Source organism: Thamnophis sirtalis, unplaced genomic scaffold (genome assembly GCF_051295495.1).
Source record: "Thamnophis sirtalis isolate CommonGarterSnake01/CBP01778 unplaced genomic scaffold, rThaSir2_p1.2 scaffold_3, whole genome shotgun sequence".
In the NCBI taxonomy this organism is placed as follows: domain Eukaryota; kingdom Metazoa; phylum Chordata; class Lepidosauria; order Squamata; family Natricidae; genus Thamnophis; species Thamnophis sirtalis.
This window is the reverse complement of record NW_028261383.1, coordinates 57,430,135-57,446,663: the sequence shown is the minus strand read 5'-3', so window position 1 is coordinate 57,446,663 and position 16,529 is coordinate 57,430,135. Positions and strand designations below refer to the sequence as shown.

At 35.8% G+C, this 16,529-nt stretch overlaps 1 protein-coding gene across 5 annotated transcripts in view; it reads left to right on the top strand.

The window, feature by feature from the left end:
* The window catches only part of RAD18 (RAD18 E3 ubiquitin protein ligase), a 120,288-nt gene that overhangs the window by 41,323 nt on the left and 62,436 nt on the right, over positions 1-16,529 (top strand). For all 5 annotated transcript variants that reach the window (XM_087708923.1, XM_087708924.1, XM_087708920.1 and 2 more), the window contains exons 7-9: positions 2,746-2,930; positions 9,107-9,183; positions 11,479-11,539. In XM_087708923.1, the coding sequence (XP_087565049.1) occupies positions 2,746-2,930; positions 9,107-9,183; positions 11,479-11,539 (323 nt within the window). The remainder of the gene's footprint in view (positions 1-2,745; positions 2,931-9,106; positions 9,184-11,478; positions 11,540-16,529) is intronic.

The following is a 16,529-nucleotide window of genomic DNA, read 5'->3' as shown; positions in this document are numbered from 1 at the left end:
ATCGGCTGCCACAGTAACGGGGACGGGGCATAGCATTTGGGTTGGGGAAGTAAGCTGGTGAGGTCCCATGTGAACTGAAAGGGAGGTTTGCTCTCAATAATTATTGCACTGCTGGGGGAGTTGTCAAGGCCAACTGTCCTAGGACTCCAGATGCATGAAATACCTGAAGATGAGCTTCACACAACATCATACTGGATGTTGATTGGACCCGTCCCTCAGCACTGGACCCTGGAGGGAGGGATTTGGGGAAACTTTCAATCTCTAACTTTCGTGCATTTTGATCTTCTATTGCTTTGGCTGCTATCATTTCAAACTCAATAAAAGTATCTCTTCTCTATCTCAATGGAGTTGGGGGATTTTTGTTCTTGAGTTTAGAACAGAGGCAGGCCTGACAGTACTGAGGCAGGCCTGACAGTACTGAGAAGCACATGTCTGTTTGGTGCAATATTTGAATTTGATCATAGTGCAAGTGTTGTCTATAATGAGAATGATGTCAAAATAACCTTGGTAGACAGAAGGAAGAGCTACAGCCTAGGCAACAGTCTGACAAACGAAAGCTGAATCCAAAGGAGGGATGGAGGAAGAGAAAGCATCTCAGAACATACCAACCTTAGTTCTTTGGAAAGTAAAGACAAAGGAGGAAGTGCTTTTCAACTTGTGAGATTCTGTTACTGTAACCTTACAATGAAAGTAATATTAGTACTCATGAGTTTTAGTTTTCTACCTTGAAGGGCAAGGTCAATCTTGTAAGTTTGAAAGTATATCTTTTCCCAACCTCCATTAATTAGAGTGGAAGAAATGAAGGAGGGACACTGACTCTTCCCACGTTTTCCTTTCAATTCAACTCTCTCTTGTCAGACGCTGTCCAGCTTTTCTTCCTGTCTCTCAAGGTTATTCTCATAGTCCATTACATTGTCCCTATCACAATTTCTGAAATACTCTTGGAGAAAGCTTCAGTTTTTATTTATTATCAATGTATGCATTCTAGTTGAACTGAACATATAATAAAGCACATACATAATATATAAACCAGAGGTGTATTCTAATTTGTAAGGATGTATTTGTGGAAAGTGAGTGCATTGCTGGTCTTCTGTTGAATTCTTTTCTTAGTTGATTCAGTTCCAGCATATAATACTTGTAATTGTTCTACAGCATTTACTGGGTAGCATCTCCCATTTTATTTACAATATAACATATGCAAACATTTATAAATACCCTAATATAGTGAAGACTTTGTATATTTATGTATGTATGTATGTATGTATGTATGTATGTATGTATGTATATATGTGTGTGTGCGTGTGTGTGTATGTATATATGTATGTATATATCACATTTCAATATAGGTAATGTTATATTGAATAATAATTGTATAACTCCAGTAATTACCTGTTTATCTATAGATATAATAATTTTTAAATACATATTAAAAAAAGACTGAAGGAATTTCTTTTAATTCCTTTTTACTAGATTTTCCTAATAAAATTTGGAAAATATGTTGAATTGGCCCTATAAATAAAGCAGTACCTGATTGAAGTTTGTTTGGCAGGAAATCTGGTCCACAAGTAGAAATAGATAGCAGTAATTTGCATTTCCATAACTGCATTACTTGTTCAAAACTCTGCAAGTTCAACTGTGTTGAATACAGTGAATATGCAGATAATATTTTTTTGCAAACTATGGAAACTGCATTTTAAAGAGGAAGGAGAGAATGTGACTGGAAATCAGTTTTGATTAGCCTGTGTATGTAATCCTAAATAAATAGTGCTTACATATATATGGTCATAAGAAAGGCGGAGTGCCAAAAAATTGAGGCCTTTGAACTATGGTGCTGGAGAGTCCCTTGGACTGCAAGGCGATCAAACAGGTCAGTCCTAGAGGAGGTCAACCCTGACTGCTCTTTAGAAGGCCAGAGCCTGAAGATGAAACTCAAATACTTCAGCCACCTAATGAGAAGGAAGGTCTCACTGGAGAAGAGCCTAATGCTGGGAATGATTGAGGACAAAACAAGATGGGGACGATAGAGAATAAGGTGGCTAGATGGAGTCACTGAAGCGTGAGCTTAAATGGATGCCGGAGGATGGTAAAGGACAGGAAGGCCTGGAGGAACGTTGTCCATGAAGTCATGATGGGTCGGACATGACTTCACAACTAACAACAACAACATATATGGCATTTTTGCAGCTTGCTGATTGTTGATATTTTGTTAGCGTTTTTAAATATGCTTTTTGAAATAAATAAGCAGGAATATATATTTTTTGAGAAATAAGAGATGTTAGTCTAAATGAGTTTGCTCAGCTACTTTCTTATGCTCTGTATAATAACAGAGAATGGTACCATTCCTCATTAAATATTTGATTATTAGCTTTTAAAATATTTACTTGAGTGCTAGATCTATCCCTTTGGCTTAAGTTGTTATTATAAGGGTAAGAAAATAAAGCTCTCCAAAAGGAAAATGGGATATAAGTAATAATTTAATGAAATAGTATATTGATGTTGGAGATAGAAATGGGACACGGCAAGGGACTGCAGAGGGTTAAAAATAAAATAAATATGGTCAAAGTAAAATAACATTAATCACGATATCTGGAATAAACTTGCAACATATACCCCGCGACCTATTTGTGCCCCGTAACATATTTATGTGTGCCTCACAGATTGAGTAAAAATATGTACATTTGCTCATTTTGTCCTACAGGAAATATTTTTATATGTTTCTTTCCCTTTTATGATTTTTCCTCCTAGTTCTGGACAAAAAAGAAAGTTACTACCGAAACTGGTTTACAGTTTACTTTCTGACCGTGATCTGAGGAAAAGACTGAAAGAACATGGATTGTCCACCCAGGGAACAAAACAACAGCTTATTAAACGACACCAAGAATTTGTGCATATGTATAATTCAGAGTGTGATTCTCTAAATCCTAAATCAGGTAGGAAAATGAAAATGTAGATAGCGACTTCCTTTAAATAGTGTTGTTTCTTAAGAGATGCTTCTTCCTAACATTTGTTTTACTTGCCATTTTTGAGCTAATATGCCTTTAACTTGCCAATCTATTATTACTCTTTGAGATATGAGAGTTGCTTTACATGAAATGCCTGCCATGATTGAAAACATTTAGCTTACATGACCATGGCAACAGATTTGAATTGTTAGCAGTTTGTGCGCATATTAATTCAAATTTTTTATGCCTATATATTCATGTTTTTCAACCTTGAGAACTTTAAGATGTCGATACTTCAGCTTCTAGAATTCCTCAGGCAGCATCTAAGTTGAAGTCCATATGTCTTAATGTTGCCAAGGTTGAAAAACACTACTTTATATATCAGCAGTATTTAGGCAAATTGTATAGTCATATCAAAGTTATGGGGCCTTCTCATAAAATAACCTTTTGTTTATTCAGCCCCTTGAGGTAGGGCAGGTGAAGAAACAGATATTGGAGCCCTGGTGACGCAGTGGTTAGAATGCAATATTGCTGGCTAATTCTAGTGGAATTCAAACTTAACCGGCTCAGGATTGACTTAGCCAACCAAATTTCTGAGGTCTGTAAAATGAGGATCCAGATTGTTGGGAGAAATATGTAAATAATGCTGACATTGTAAACTGCCTAGAGAGGGCTGTAAAGCACTATGGAACATTAAGGGCTATTTCAATTGCTACTGAATTGCTGTTGTTACAAGGTATAGTAAGAACATCTTAAAAGTTTCCTTCTGCACTGTGTTATGCCAAAGACAGGATTATCTTAAGTTTCAATGGATGAGTTTCTCCATCTTCCTTCCCATAGCTAAGTGGATGTTTGCTTAATTATTCTTGCACTCTTTCTTCAAGGCTAGCATACTCCTCTACACTGGCTAGCACTTAAAATTACTTCCAGGTGATGTTCCTGTGTATTGTGAAACTCACCTCTGATTTTTAATTGCTGCAGATGTCTCTTGCCCATGTGTGAAAATTCAGGCATCTTATTTTGGATTTGATGCGTTTCTCTCATTGGGGCTGTGTAGTTCCTGCCTGCCAATTTCCAAAGATAAGTAGGTGGCTTAGGATGGCATAACATTACAACATAGAAAACCAACAGCCTAATCATAATAGCACGCAGGCCTAGAAATGTCACCTTTGGGGAGGCAAAACCTTCAAGCATCTCTGAATAGCTATCTGAAGAGCCCTGTTTTCGTAGTATTTCAAAAGTAAAATAGGAAATGGGTAATCCAAAAAATAGGAGTAGGTGGTTCCTTGGTTGTTCCATTGGTATAAGATGCAGACATAATTATTAGGCACACTGTAAAAGTGTGAAGGTGCTCTAAAGAGAACTTAGCGGGGGAATCGCTGACTCAGTTCTGACAAATGCTTATTCTGTTATGGCTAAAAGCAAAGACATCATTTTTGCTAAGGTTTAGTGTGACTTAGTGCTACAGTATGACCAAAGGGCACAGATATTTGTCTGCAGCAAAAGGAGACATTTACACATGACTGTGATTAAGCTGTTTCAGTTAGTCAGAGCCAACAACAGAAGAGTTTGTTCTAAGTGATTTGATTTGTTAAAATTTTAGCCAGAGGTAGAGAAACATGATATAAACTCAAGAAGAGCTGTGCTGGATGAAACCAAAGGCCTAACTAGTCCATAAAGGAGAAATAAAGGCCTCTGTAAAGCAGGATATGGATGAAAATAAATCTTCCTGCTTTAGTTTCCTAGCAACCAGAATTGGGAATAGTGTGTAAGCTAATATGACTAGTAGGCATTGTTAGGCTTAAACTCTGCATTTATCTAATTCTATTTTAAGATTGTCTATGTTAATAACTATTACTGTTTTATATTGTTTACTATGAAAAAAGATGTTCCTCTGTGCTAAATCAATAACTGTTTGGATACATCAGATATTTTTTGATTCTAGCGTTATGAACAAGAGAAACCTTTTTTAGATTCATTTATAACTTTGTAAGTATTAATTATCTGCTTTTGTTCACATTTTTGATGCTTTCCCCTGCTATATTAATACATAATTTGGGAAAGAGTGTAACTTTAAACAATGATTTATGAAATCATTTATGAAAAAGATGGTTCACATGTACTTTCTCACACATTACAGTGACTCACAAGGTGTGTATGTGTCATATATTCATAGAGGCTAGGCTCAACTCCACTGTGTGGTGGACTTTAGCCATTCTTCTGTCATACTTACTTCTTTAGTGACTATATATGAAATAACATGGATTCCCAAAGTGAATTAAGTAGTACCAGGTCTTAATCAGATGGTGTCTTGAGTCCTCTATCATACTCTACATTTGTGGATGGTAGGGAAATGTTTATGCTGTGTTTGGATGGATTGTGGAGTACCATAGTTCCCTCATTTCTACATAGAAGGGACAGTATACTGCTTAATATGCTTAAGGTAAGGTCTCTGAAACAATGACCCAATGGGGCCAGGTTGTTTAGTAGTATATACAAACCTGGAACAGGGAATATTAAAGAAACTGTAGTAGTGTGTAGATTTTGAAATACAAGTGATTTTCATGATACTATCAGGATTCCAAGTAACATACCCATAGGAAACAAAATTTGAGGCAGGCAATTTCCTCAAATAGGTTTAATGAATATATCATATTTGCCAGGCTGGTGAAAACTGACTCTGATTCTCCCCATAGTTTTCACCTAATTAAAAGTAAAAGTTTGTCACTTCTCAAAACAATCAATTACATGGTCCAATCAGGACGCTGTCCAATTGCTAGATGACTCCAGTCCCCTCCTTCCAAGCACCTGCAGGAATGTCCTTGGTTCCCAAGAGAAAGTATTTCATTTTGACTACAACACCCCAACTATCTCTATTCCCCCCTCCCTATCCCTTTTGTCCATTGTCTCAGCCCTGAAGTCTCAAAATGGCCTCAGTCAGGCCAGCTTCAGGGTTGACATAGGACATTCTGTGGAAAACTGAACTTGCTGAATTAAACTATAATCCTGTTCATATTTTCCTACATTAATTTTCATTGTCCTCAATGGAACTATTTTTCTAAAGTATTTTTATTATACAGTTTTCTTCATTTTACATCACAGTTTCAGCTTTGCAACGACAATATACTGGTTATATCCACAATTTTTATATTATACATAACTATTATGTCTCCTAGGATACAGTATCATGTTCGTAACTATTATTTCCATATTTCTAACAGAAGGGGGTGTTTATAAATTCTTGGATTCTGCTGTTGCTGATCCTACTCCTCGGCCATTATAAATTCAACAAATGAAAGTTCTTAGCAACTAAATAATTTTTGTCTTATTTTTAGTGAACTTTCCGGATTGCAATTTACCTTTTTGTGGTAAACAGTGTTATAAATGTCCTTGAGGAAGCTATATTGTTATTCTGAAATATATCCATCATGCAAATCATTTAAGAAACTGTTCTGTAGAAAAAAATATAGTCTGGCAGACTGGATTTTTTAATGACCTCTCTAGCAACTTGTAATGCAGGAACTAGGTTATGAGAAGCTTGTAATCTTAATAATATATCTAAAATATTTTTAAGCTGCCAGGTAGAGCAGATTTTCCAAAGTGGTCTACAATAAAAGTCAAACTACAAAATAAAATAATATAATGATAAATATACAAATATTGATAATATTAAAATGAGACTACATTAACGTACATAAGATATGTTTTTTTAATAGCAATAGACTTATATACTGCCTCACCTTCCCTAAGCGGTTTACAGAGTCAGCATATTTCTCCCAACAATCTGGGTCCTCATTTTGCCCACCTTGGAAGGATGGAAGGCTGAGTCAACCCTGAGCTGGATGAGATTTAATCTGCCAAACTGCTGGCAGCTACATTAAAAAATACTATTTCTTAATGTAGATATCTGCATTTTTTATTTTATAAGTGTTTTTTATCTGATTGTTTGTGTACCACTCAGAGTTGCTTTTGGGGAAATGTATGGTGAAATTGTCAGCTAAAATGGGGGGAAATGTGAAGAGGGGAGCGAGATTAGAATCCTTGCACAGCTGGAAGTGACACAGTTCTTACCTCCCCCAGAATCCTAAAGCCCTATCTAACCATTCCTAGGAAAATGCAGTTGGTCTGGCAAGATTCCTGTAAATAGGCATGCAAGAATTAAAGAAAGTAACATTGATCAACTCAGAGTGTTATTCTGATTCCTTGCATTTGACAGATGATTGTCTGTACAAATTTAATAAACAAACAAATACATAAAATAGATAAAATCTAGTCCTAAATCATTAACTGACTCTGGTAAACAATTGAGTGTTTAGGATTGAAGTGAATACTTATGTTGATGAAATATAATAGATATCCACTGTTTCACAGCTAAGTGGCCCATGAAAAACAGGCTCCTAATTTTCATAGCGGTGGATGCACAGTTGCATATGTAAAACTTTTAATTCTGTTCTCAGTGTCAGCAGGTTGGTACAAATGAAGGCGTGGTTCAGAGTCACTTTGACAACCAGTATAATTAGTATAGTATTAGCTGACTATTAATTGGTAACATGTCATTAAGATTCCAAATTATGTTGAAAAGGCAGTCCAGTGTAACGATAGAGTTCAGCCTAGGTATGGTCAAACTATGACTAGTTGAAGCATTATTCGTCCTTTTTTGACTGAAAGTTATCTACATATTGATGAAAGTAAATAATTTCTGGATTATTGTCTTTAGCAATGCATGATAATATTAAATTTCATAACATTGTACTGCTCCTGTGTCGTTGCAACCTAAACCAGTCAGGTAGCATATAAATTTAATACATAATAATAATTATTATTATTATTAAATCACCATTCTGATTCTAAAAGCGGCAATAGTTCAAGGAGAACTAATAGATAAGTTACAAAAAAGATGGCCAATAGTTTTGAATACCAGTTGTTCACACTGTTGTGTTCTTGTAATACAATAGTGTGATGGGATTGTTGCATTTGGATCTGAAACCAAATCTAAATAATCAGCATTGTGGCCACATAGCCTGAGAGGAAATACATTCTTCAATACTTTAAAACAAGGGTGTCAAACTCATGTCGTCACGGTATCATCATGTGATGTATCAGGACTATTTTCCCCTTTGCTAAACTGGGCAGGGGTGGAGCCAGCACGTGATGCATCCGGCCCATGGGCCGTGAGTTTGACACTCCTACTTTAAAAGAATATGGGAGTAAATATTGGGAAATTTCACATTATTTGTTGAATCATTAAAATAACAGGCACCCTGCTACTCCTCAGAATATTAATCACTTAATTGCTCATAAGGTGGATTAATCTTAATCACTTACAAGGTCCATGATGGTGTAGTGGTTAGAATGTAGTACTTCAGGCTAATTCTGCAGGGGTTCGATCCTCACCAACTCAAGGTTGACTCAGCCTTCCATCTTTCCAAGGTCTGTAAAATGAGGATCCAGATTGTTGGGGCTATATGCTGACTGTAAACCTCTTAGAGAGGGCTGTAAAGCACTATGAAGCGGTATATCTCTAATACTATGTCCAGATAGAGATGTATTGATCGACAGTGGCTAAGAAATTAAAAGAGTTGTTTGGAGAAAAGTTGGTATATCACAACTGTTGGTAATGTTCAATACACTTCAGTGTTTAGCACACTCGGCACACTTCAGTGTTCAAGTCTCTTAGCCCTTGAACCTCAGCTGCTGATAGTGTTGGAGATAAATAGTTTTGGAGATCTGTCTGTCTATCCACCCATCTGTTTTCTGGAATATCATTCTCTTTTGCTCTTGGATCTTGTAAGAAAATACTGTATTGATTACATAGAGAAAAGTTTAAAGCTCATCTCCCCATCAAGGATTTCTGGAGAAATCTCACTGGATTCATTTATAGTGATTTTAGAAGAAAACTTTCATAATAATTTCCTCTTTCAGCAATTTTCACTGAACCAGTCTTCTCTCCCCTAGTTAGTTACTAGTTTTACCGTACCTTTTTCCATTTTCCATTTACATATAGTAAAAAAAACTCATTAATAATGCATTTTTTCATGCACCAATTCCAGTTTTTACATAACAACTGCAAATATTGAGTGCTCTTCAAAATATTTTATTCCTGGATATAGTCACAGTTACCGGAGTGCTAGATTGCTATTCATGGTGTTTGTTTATTCTGACAGTTGCGGAAATAGTAAAAGAACTGGAAAATATTGAAAAGACTCAAGCACAACTTGATGCCAGTAAACCCAAAGAAGATGTAAGTTAATAACCTTTAATTGTAGTCCTGGTGAAGATAATTTTGAATACATTATTCTACTTATTAGAAAATCACAGTGGATTTTTTTTTGCATAATGATGCTAAATTAGTAGATACATGTGGGTAGATATGCGTGGATAATTTTGATGCCAAATCTGACTAAGCTTTTTAGCATGTGATAATCATAGCTTTGAACAGAAGTATGTCTTGCTAAACTCAAGCTTGAGTGAAGATTTCATTTGGAGTCTCTCTCTTATTCTGCTCAAAACAACTTGTGCCTTCTGCACAAGAACCATCCACACTGTAGTGCCTGTGGCTGCAGTCAGTCGATAGATGTTTGTTATACATGTGTCCCTTTTGCTTGATATATCTATGCCTGTGTTATTTTCTGTTCATATGCCTGTTCAATGATCTCCCAACCAAAAGTTGACTTTTGAAATGTCACCGCAAAGGCCAAGTAAATGTGCATTGTATGCCCATCTTTAAAGTTTATATTGATGGGAAATAATGTCAGAAACCATCCAATATTGAATTACCTGCTAGATAAACTGCTTCCGTCTATTTAATTGCTACCATCAAATTAAAGCTTTGAGGGTTTTTTTTGTTTTTCATTTAAAGCATTTATGTCATGTCCATTTAACCACAGAGTTTTAGATTGTGCAAAGTAATAAAGCCATTTATTTAAACATAGAAACACAAAACAGCAGGAAATAAAACAACACAAAGGCTTATGGTTGACTTTCCTAAAAAGGAAATTTTTCACCATCTATCAAATTGCTGCTGATTCCATTGATTTGCTGCTGGAGATACCAAAAAATCCATATTACATGGCAAGGAAGTTTAGAAACTTACCTTCAAAATGAATAAGTAAATGAACGAATATTCACTTAATCTGTGTATTTTGTACTTGTGATTTAGAATTCAAACCTAATCTCTCTCCTGATGCTTAGAAGGCTTATTAAGTATAAACCATTAATGTCTAAACAGCTAGTGCTAGGTAGAGAGACATACCAAGCTTTTATAGCAGAAATGGGTAATTTGATATCTGCTAAACTCTCTTCCTAATCTGATTTTATAAATTATGATAATGGTGATAATTATGATGGTGATGATCATGTATTTAGCATAATACAAAGTGAACAGCACTAATTTACATTTTTCTTGGACTTTATATCAGGTTGGTAGAGCAACTGGAGGATTAAGCTCATTTTTTTATAAAACAGTATTTAGTAATTAGTCTATCCCGACTATCCCCCACTTCTCCATGACTGATATTTACTGAATAAATAAATCTTGCGCTTTGTGAACCTCTTTGTTAAATACATGTTTTCTAAGTGCCCCTATCCCAAATGATTTCACAATTGTTCTATGATCATACAGATAGCTAGGTATATATAGTCTATAGCTGTTGGGGCACATGGATCCCTAGTAGGTCAGTTCTCCCTTTCCGTACAACAATTCAATTTATATTCTTGAAATCTGCAGTACTGTATTAGAAATCTGAAAAGCCTGGCATATTGTTTCTATGTCAGGAACCATAACATTAGACTTTTGGTCAACGTATGGACCCATTGAACTTTTTGGGTGAGATTTATCGGAAAATTTGGGGAATGATTTTTCAGTTTCTTTTAATATAATCGGAGGAGGTTAAATATGGAAATGAGACTGCTATAGCTGTTATAAATCTTGTATTCCTATTTATCCTATTTAAGGGAAAAAATTGCCACTGCATGTGGCAGCTGATCTCTACAAAGTTCAAAAGTTTTGACCGTGACGTTTTTGGGGCTGTGTGCACTATTACTGCTTAAGAAGGAAAGTGGAAAAAGAATGATCCTGTGAAACCCATTGACTAGATTTTATTCGCATTCAGCAATCAGTTGTGAAACCTGTAGTAGAATGGACAAAGTCACTGTCACTAGCATTGATTGTTTTTTTCTTTTTGAATAATATTCTGAAGATTCTGAAAAAGATTTTCCTTGCAGACAAAAATACAAATTCCAGGGTATAAATTTGCTGTTCCGAAGGCATCTCAAATCACTTTGAGATTATGTAGCAGTAGCTTTGGGGCTTTGCTCATAATAACAGGGTATGCGTCACCAATTTTCTATGATTTTTTTTTAAAAAAAAAAGACCTATCTTTAAAATGAGCCTCTAAAAATTAAATGCTAAAACAATATTGATGGGCAGAACAGTTTATTTTAGTTCCAAGATAATTATGTCTTAAAATCTTTCAGTTTCAGATTTGTATCATTCATCTATTAATCTTTAAAAATAATATTTGTGCTATTGTTACAGAGTATGATATTTACAAAGCACCAGACAGAGAATGAAATAGATGAAATTCATAGAGATTATCGTAAGTAACAAAATTATTTCATTTGTGTTTGAAAAGAAATTCATACTCTCTTAAGAAATGTACATATTAAAAATGAACTTGTATTAAAATACAAACCTTCCTTTTTTCTATATCATTTTTTAACGCGAAATTTCACATTTCTCTGTTAATAGGGTTCTCAGTCTCTATGGTTAGCTTGCATATCTTTTTTGGAGAACAAGTATATAGTTTGTTTGGATTTATCTCATGACTTTGGTATACAGTATAAGAGAAAGTCACTTTATAGAATTAGAATATATAAGGGAAAGTTGGATGGACATAAATAAGTCTTAATCATAGAATACAAAATCATTGACTTAATTTGTATCTGAAGACAACCATTGTCTTAAATAGGTTTTGTCAGTAGTTCTGATTTTAAATTTGTAGAATTAGTACTGTGGTATCTGTTTCCATTTATAAAGTGTGATTTGGAAAAAATAGAACTATTTGAATCTTGAAATTGTCCTGACAGTCTGCACATGAATCAACAAGGTGATATGTCTGCATATATGCCATTTAAGATGCAATAGAAATATTGCTTCTAAATTACAGGAGATGATGCTTTTAATCTATTGTGCATTTGTCAGACCTAATCTCAAATCTTGTATTCAGTACCGGGCACCACACTTTAACAATGATTCATCAGGCAAACAATTTCATAGAAGGGCAACGGGTAGGGGTGTTCAAAATGTTTTCATTTCAAAATGTCTTGAACACCAAATGTCATAAAACATCCTTCTCTGAGTCAAAAGCTGTCCTTTGAGAACAAAGCAGACTGCCTTGAGCATTTGGAAGCATTTTGAGCTTGTGACAAATTTCTCAATTGGGGGTGCCTCTGTTATGAGCTCAAAAACTTCCCCAAATGCCTGGAACAACTCACTTAAAACAGCCTAAATTGCACTTAACAGAGGATGCTTTATGAAATTTCAAGCTTGAAGCAGTTCACAGCAAGCATTCTGTACACTTCTAGTAATGTGGATAATTGACGATTAAAATTAAGTTTCATGAAGAGAGACTGAAGGAAGTGAGTATGTTTAACACTGAGAAATTTGAGGAAAGGGTAGCACTGAAAGCATATCACATAGAAATAGCTCAAGATCAATGCTCTTGTTATTCATTTATTTTTATTTATTTAAAAGATTTCTATGGGTCCCCATGTTAAGCAACTCTCTGTGGCTCTGGCTCACAACAATAAAAGCAATGTTTAAAAAGCAGTAATAAAAACAGGCAATAAAACAAAAGCCCCATACACCTTAATTGTCCCCTTAGCTACCTCAGAAGTGGGGATATAAAATAAAGAATTTAAGTTACAGAAAGATAAATTCCACTTGAGTTAGCAAACATTGTGGATCCAATTATCAAGAGTCATGGCAGGCTCTCCTTTCTCTGAATATTTTAATGTAATCGCATTGCTTTAATAGAACTTTAAAATAATAAGGAGAAGGAAGAACTTGTAAAAGTCAACTAAATCAGTAATTGTATTTCAGCGAACATAAATATATTGACATTTGTTCCATTACTGCAGGGGTGAGCAATTGGTAGTCCTTGGAGCACATGCCCTTGTCTTCCATTCTGCAGTCCTTGGTGCACTCCCAAATATACCTCCAGTTGGTGGTGCATTGTCCTAAAAAACCTGGAAATTGGTGCATTAAGCATCCCACAAGCATCAAACATCATCTCAAGAGTTTAAAAAAAAAAACACGAAAAACTGCTTGACTTCATTGAGTTGTCAGACATATTTCAGAGGCTATAAATCAACAAAGCATGGCTTACAGCAGGAAAAAAAGCCCTAATGTTGGCATTGGAATTCAAACTTTTGAAATAAAGGATCTCAAGTAAGCCAGATGACTTGATTTTATTAAATTTGGATGATCAGACTATCAATACGTTCCTAAAAGTAGCATTTATATGGGAAGAAAGATTGGGCTTCTCATAAGAGTTCTTGGAAAGTATAACACCAAAGGTATATCTACTGTGAGTCTAAATCTGCTAGTACAAGTTGAGATGATAATAAGATTTACAAAATTCCTAATGCAGAATGATTGCTATCTACATGTTTCTCTCAGATCCTGTGGCAAATGAGGATATATAGTGGTATGTGGTACATGCAATCTTCTTTATTTAGCATCTTTGTATCTAAGTCTATTTCATTAATAATTTTTGCCTTTAATTATATTTATTCTCCAACATTTTGAATTTGATAGGCTGATAGCTCAACAGTACTGTCAAGTTCTCTCCTTTCTTTAGGCTCTTTGTAGAACTGTAAACAGTATTAATTCTGAAAATATAAAAGGTTTTTCTTTTGTCTTGTATTTTATAATAGGCATTTGAGGACTAAGGGAGAAAATTTTTTCTTGAATTATGGTCTCATTTTAAATAGCTACTACATAGCTATACTTTTTGCATTTCAGAGTCAAAGTCACCTTTTTGTTGGAGAAAGATTGTTCTCAAAAGCTGTCTGTGTAACAAACACTGTCTTTGGTTTATCCTCCAAGAAAATCTATATACTATTACTGTCATGATCTTTAGCTGGATAAAACAGTGCATTGTAGGACAACAATCTTTGAACCAAGGTACTTCAAATGGCTGACTTACAAAATGAGTCCAAAATCTGGGTCCATGACTCCTGAACAAATGAAAATTGAAGACACTGTGGCTGCTTCAGTGCTACTGGCAGCTACCATGCAGCTGCTGTGGTCCCATTTCATTTTCAACTTTTTGTGGCAGTTTTTTAGCCAGTCTCACAATCCCTCACTCCTCCACCCATTAGCAGCTACTTACTTACCTGTTGGAAAGGGAGGGAGGGAGGGAGGGAGGGAGGGAGGGAGGGAGGGAGGAAGGAAGGAAGGAATATTTTTGATGCTCAGTTTCACGAAGAAACTCAATGGGAAAGTTGGAAGTCACTCCTATTCCCACTGCTTTTTGGTCCATCCTTGGCTTCTCTGTTTTTCTGCCTAAATAAGGAAATATGTCTGAAATGATGACCCAACTGGTTATCTAAAAGATAATCTAAAAAAATAAAATAAAAAATGATAACACCATGACACCTTCTGCTAGGGTAAAATAAAGATAAAACACTATGTAAATCCAATGTCAAGCTTTTGAAATATGTGATAGTTTTCTCCATGACAATTTTGCCTATAATAAGTTTACTCTTCTTTTTGTTGGTCCATCTTCATGAATAATAACATTAACTTGGAACTATCTTGGAAAGTTGCTTGAAATGTCTGAATTTTATGTCTATGATTAAGATTCTGTTTTGAAAGGAAAAGGGGAGATTTAAGTCAAATGGCATTTACCTAAAGCATTTCCACATGTCTCTTGTATGAGTCTGTTCCACATTCTCCCACCTCCTTGCAGTCTTTCTGATATGTGGCAATAACACAGTAAAAAAGATACTTTATTTATGTGCTCCTTATCAAGCATCACTAGGTTTTCTATTTTTGTTTTGGCAAAGTGTTGATACACCAACTATATTTTTTCTCTTCCTTTCCTCAACTTCTCATAAGGTTTCCTGCTTCATCCTCCTATTTCCTTGCACATCAGGTCTCATTTTTCTGTGGTAAGGTTTCTGTCTGTGTGAAAAGGGTGTTATCTTTTCTGATCAGCTATGTAACAGAACAGCAAGCATGTCCTAACAGGATGAATAACAGCACCCAGCTATTGGAGTCTGTCATAATATAACTCTCCATGTATTAGATATTACTTTATTAACATTTACAAAATGGTAACAGCTTTACAGTTGTTGCTTTTAATTTATTCATTAGGTTTATATGTACCATCTTTTTAAAGAAACTTATATGCATTTTTCATTTTATCCTCCCAAGAAGAATTGTTTGTAGAAGGCTAAGATGAGAAGTAGTAACTGGCCCAATTGAGCTTCTCTAGCTGAGGATAGACTTCATCATAAATCTTACTCATGGAAGGAGCCAGAATACATCAATCTAATGGGTCATTGTGCCAGATGTGTTATATTGCCAGAAAGCGCTTAAGCACAGAAGTTCCCTTAGATCAGGGGTGTTAAACTCGCAGCCCGTAGGCCGGATGCATTACACGCTAGCCACACCCAGTTTAGCAAAGGGGAAAAATGTTATAATACATCACGTGACGCCACCCTTGACACTGCAAGTTTGACAACCCAGCTTTAGATTCTCCTAATTTTCTGCTACATCCTTGTTACCATTCTTTTGTAATATTTTGACAATTTTTAAGGGTGATAATGATTCTTAATTTTTTTTCCTATGTAGCCTTATTGATATATACACCTTTCTCTGTGCTTCGAAGAATCATCAGTGGTTACAATCCTGTTGCCATCCACAAAATTTTCTTTCCAGGGAGAAAGGTTGTGCCTTTATATGACATTTTTGGTGTGTACAAAATACTTCAAGTACATACCCATATATGTGTTTATACCAGGAGTGGGTTTCTCGCCCCGTTCCAACCGGTTCGGTTGGAATGGGGCCGGCGGCGTCCTCGTGCACGCGTGCAGTGCACGCATGCATACTAGCGTCTGTGCGATGCTCCAGCTGCTCCTGGAGGATCGCGCAGGCGCTGTATGCGTCCTGTGCATGCGTGGAAGCGCAGAACTCGTCAAAACCGGGTAAGGAACGTGGACGGGCGGGGGGGGGCCCTTCACCATTCCCGGAAGTTACTTACTTCCGGGTTCGCCGACCAACCGGTTCGCGGGGACCGCCGCGAACCGGTTGAAACCCACCCCTGGTTTATACCTATGTTGGACATAAAATATGATCTTTAGAGCCCAATGTCTTTTCTGGGCTGTCTTTAACTCAGCTTTTTTTTGTTTTGTTCTTGGTTTCTAAAGTGACAGTACTATAATGATGATGATGATGTAGTAGTTTTGGAATCTTTGATAAGTCCTCATATATTGTTCTATGGTTCCTTTCAGAATTAAATGGGCAAGTAGAAGACATTTCTTTAAGCTTTCATTTAAAATAGTTAGCATAATAGCCAT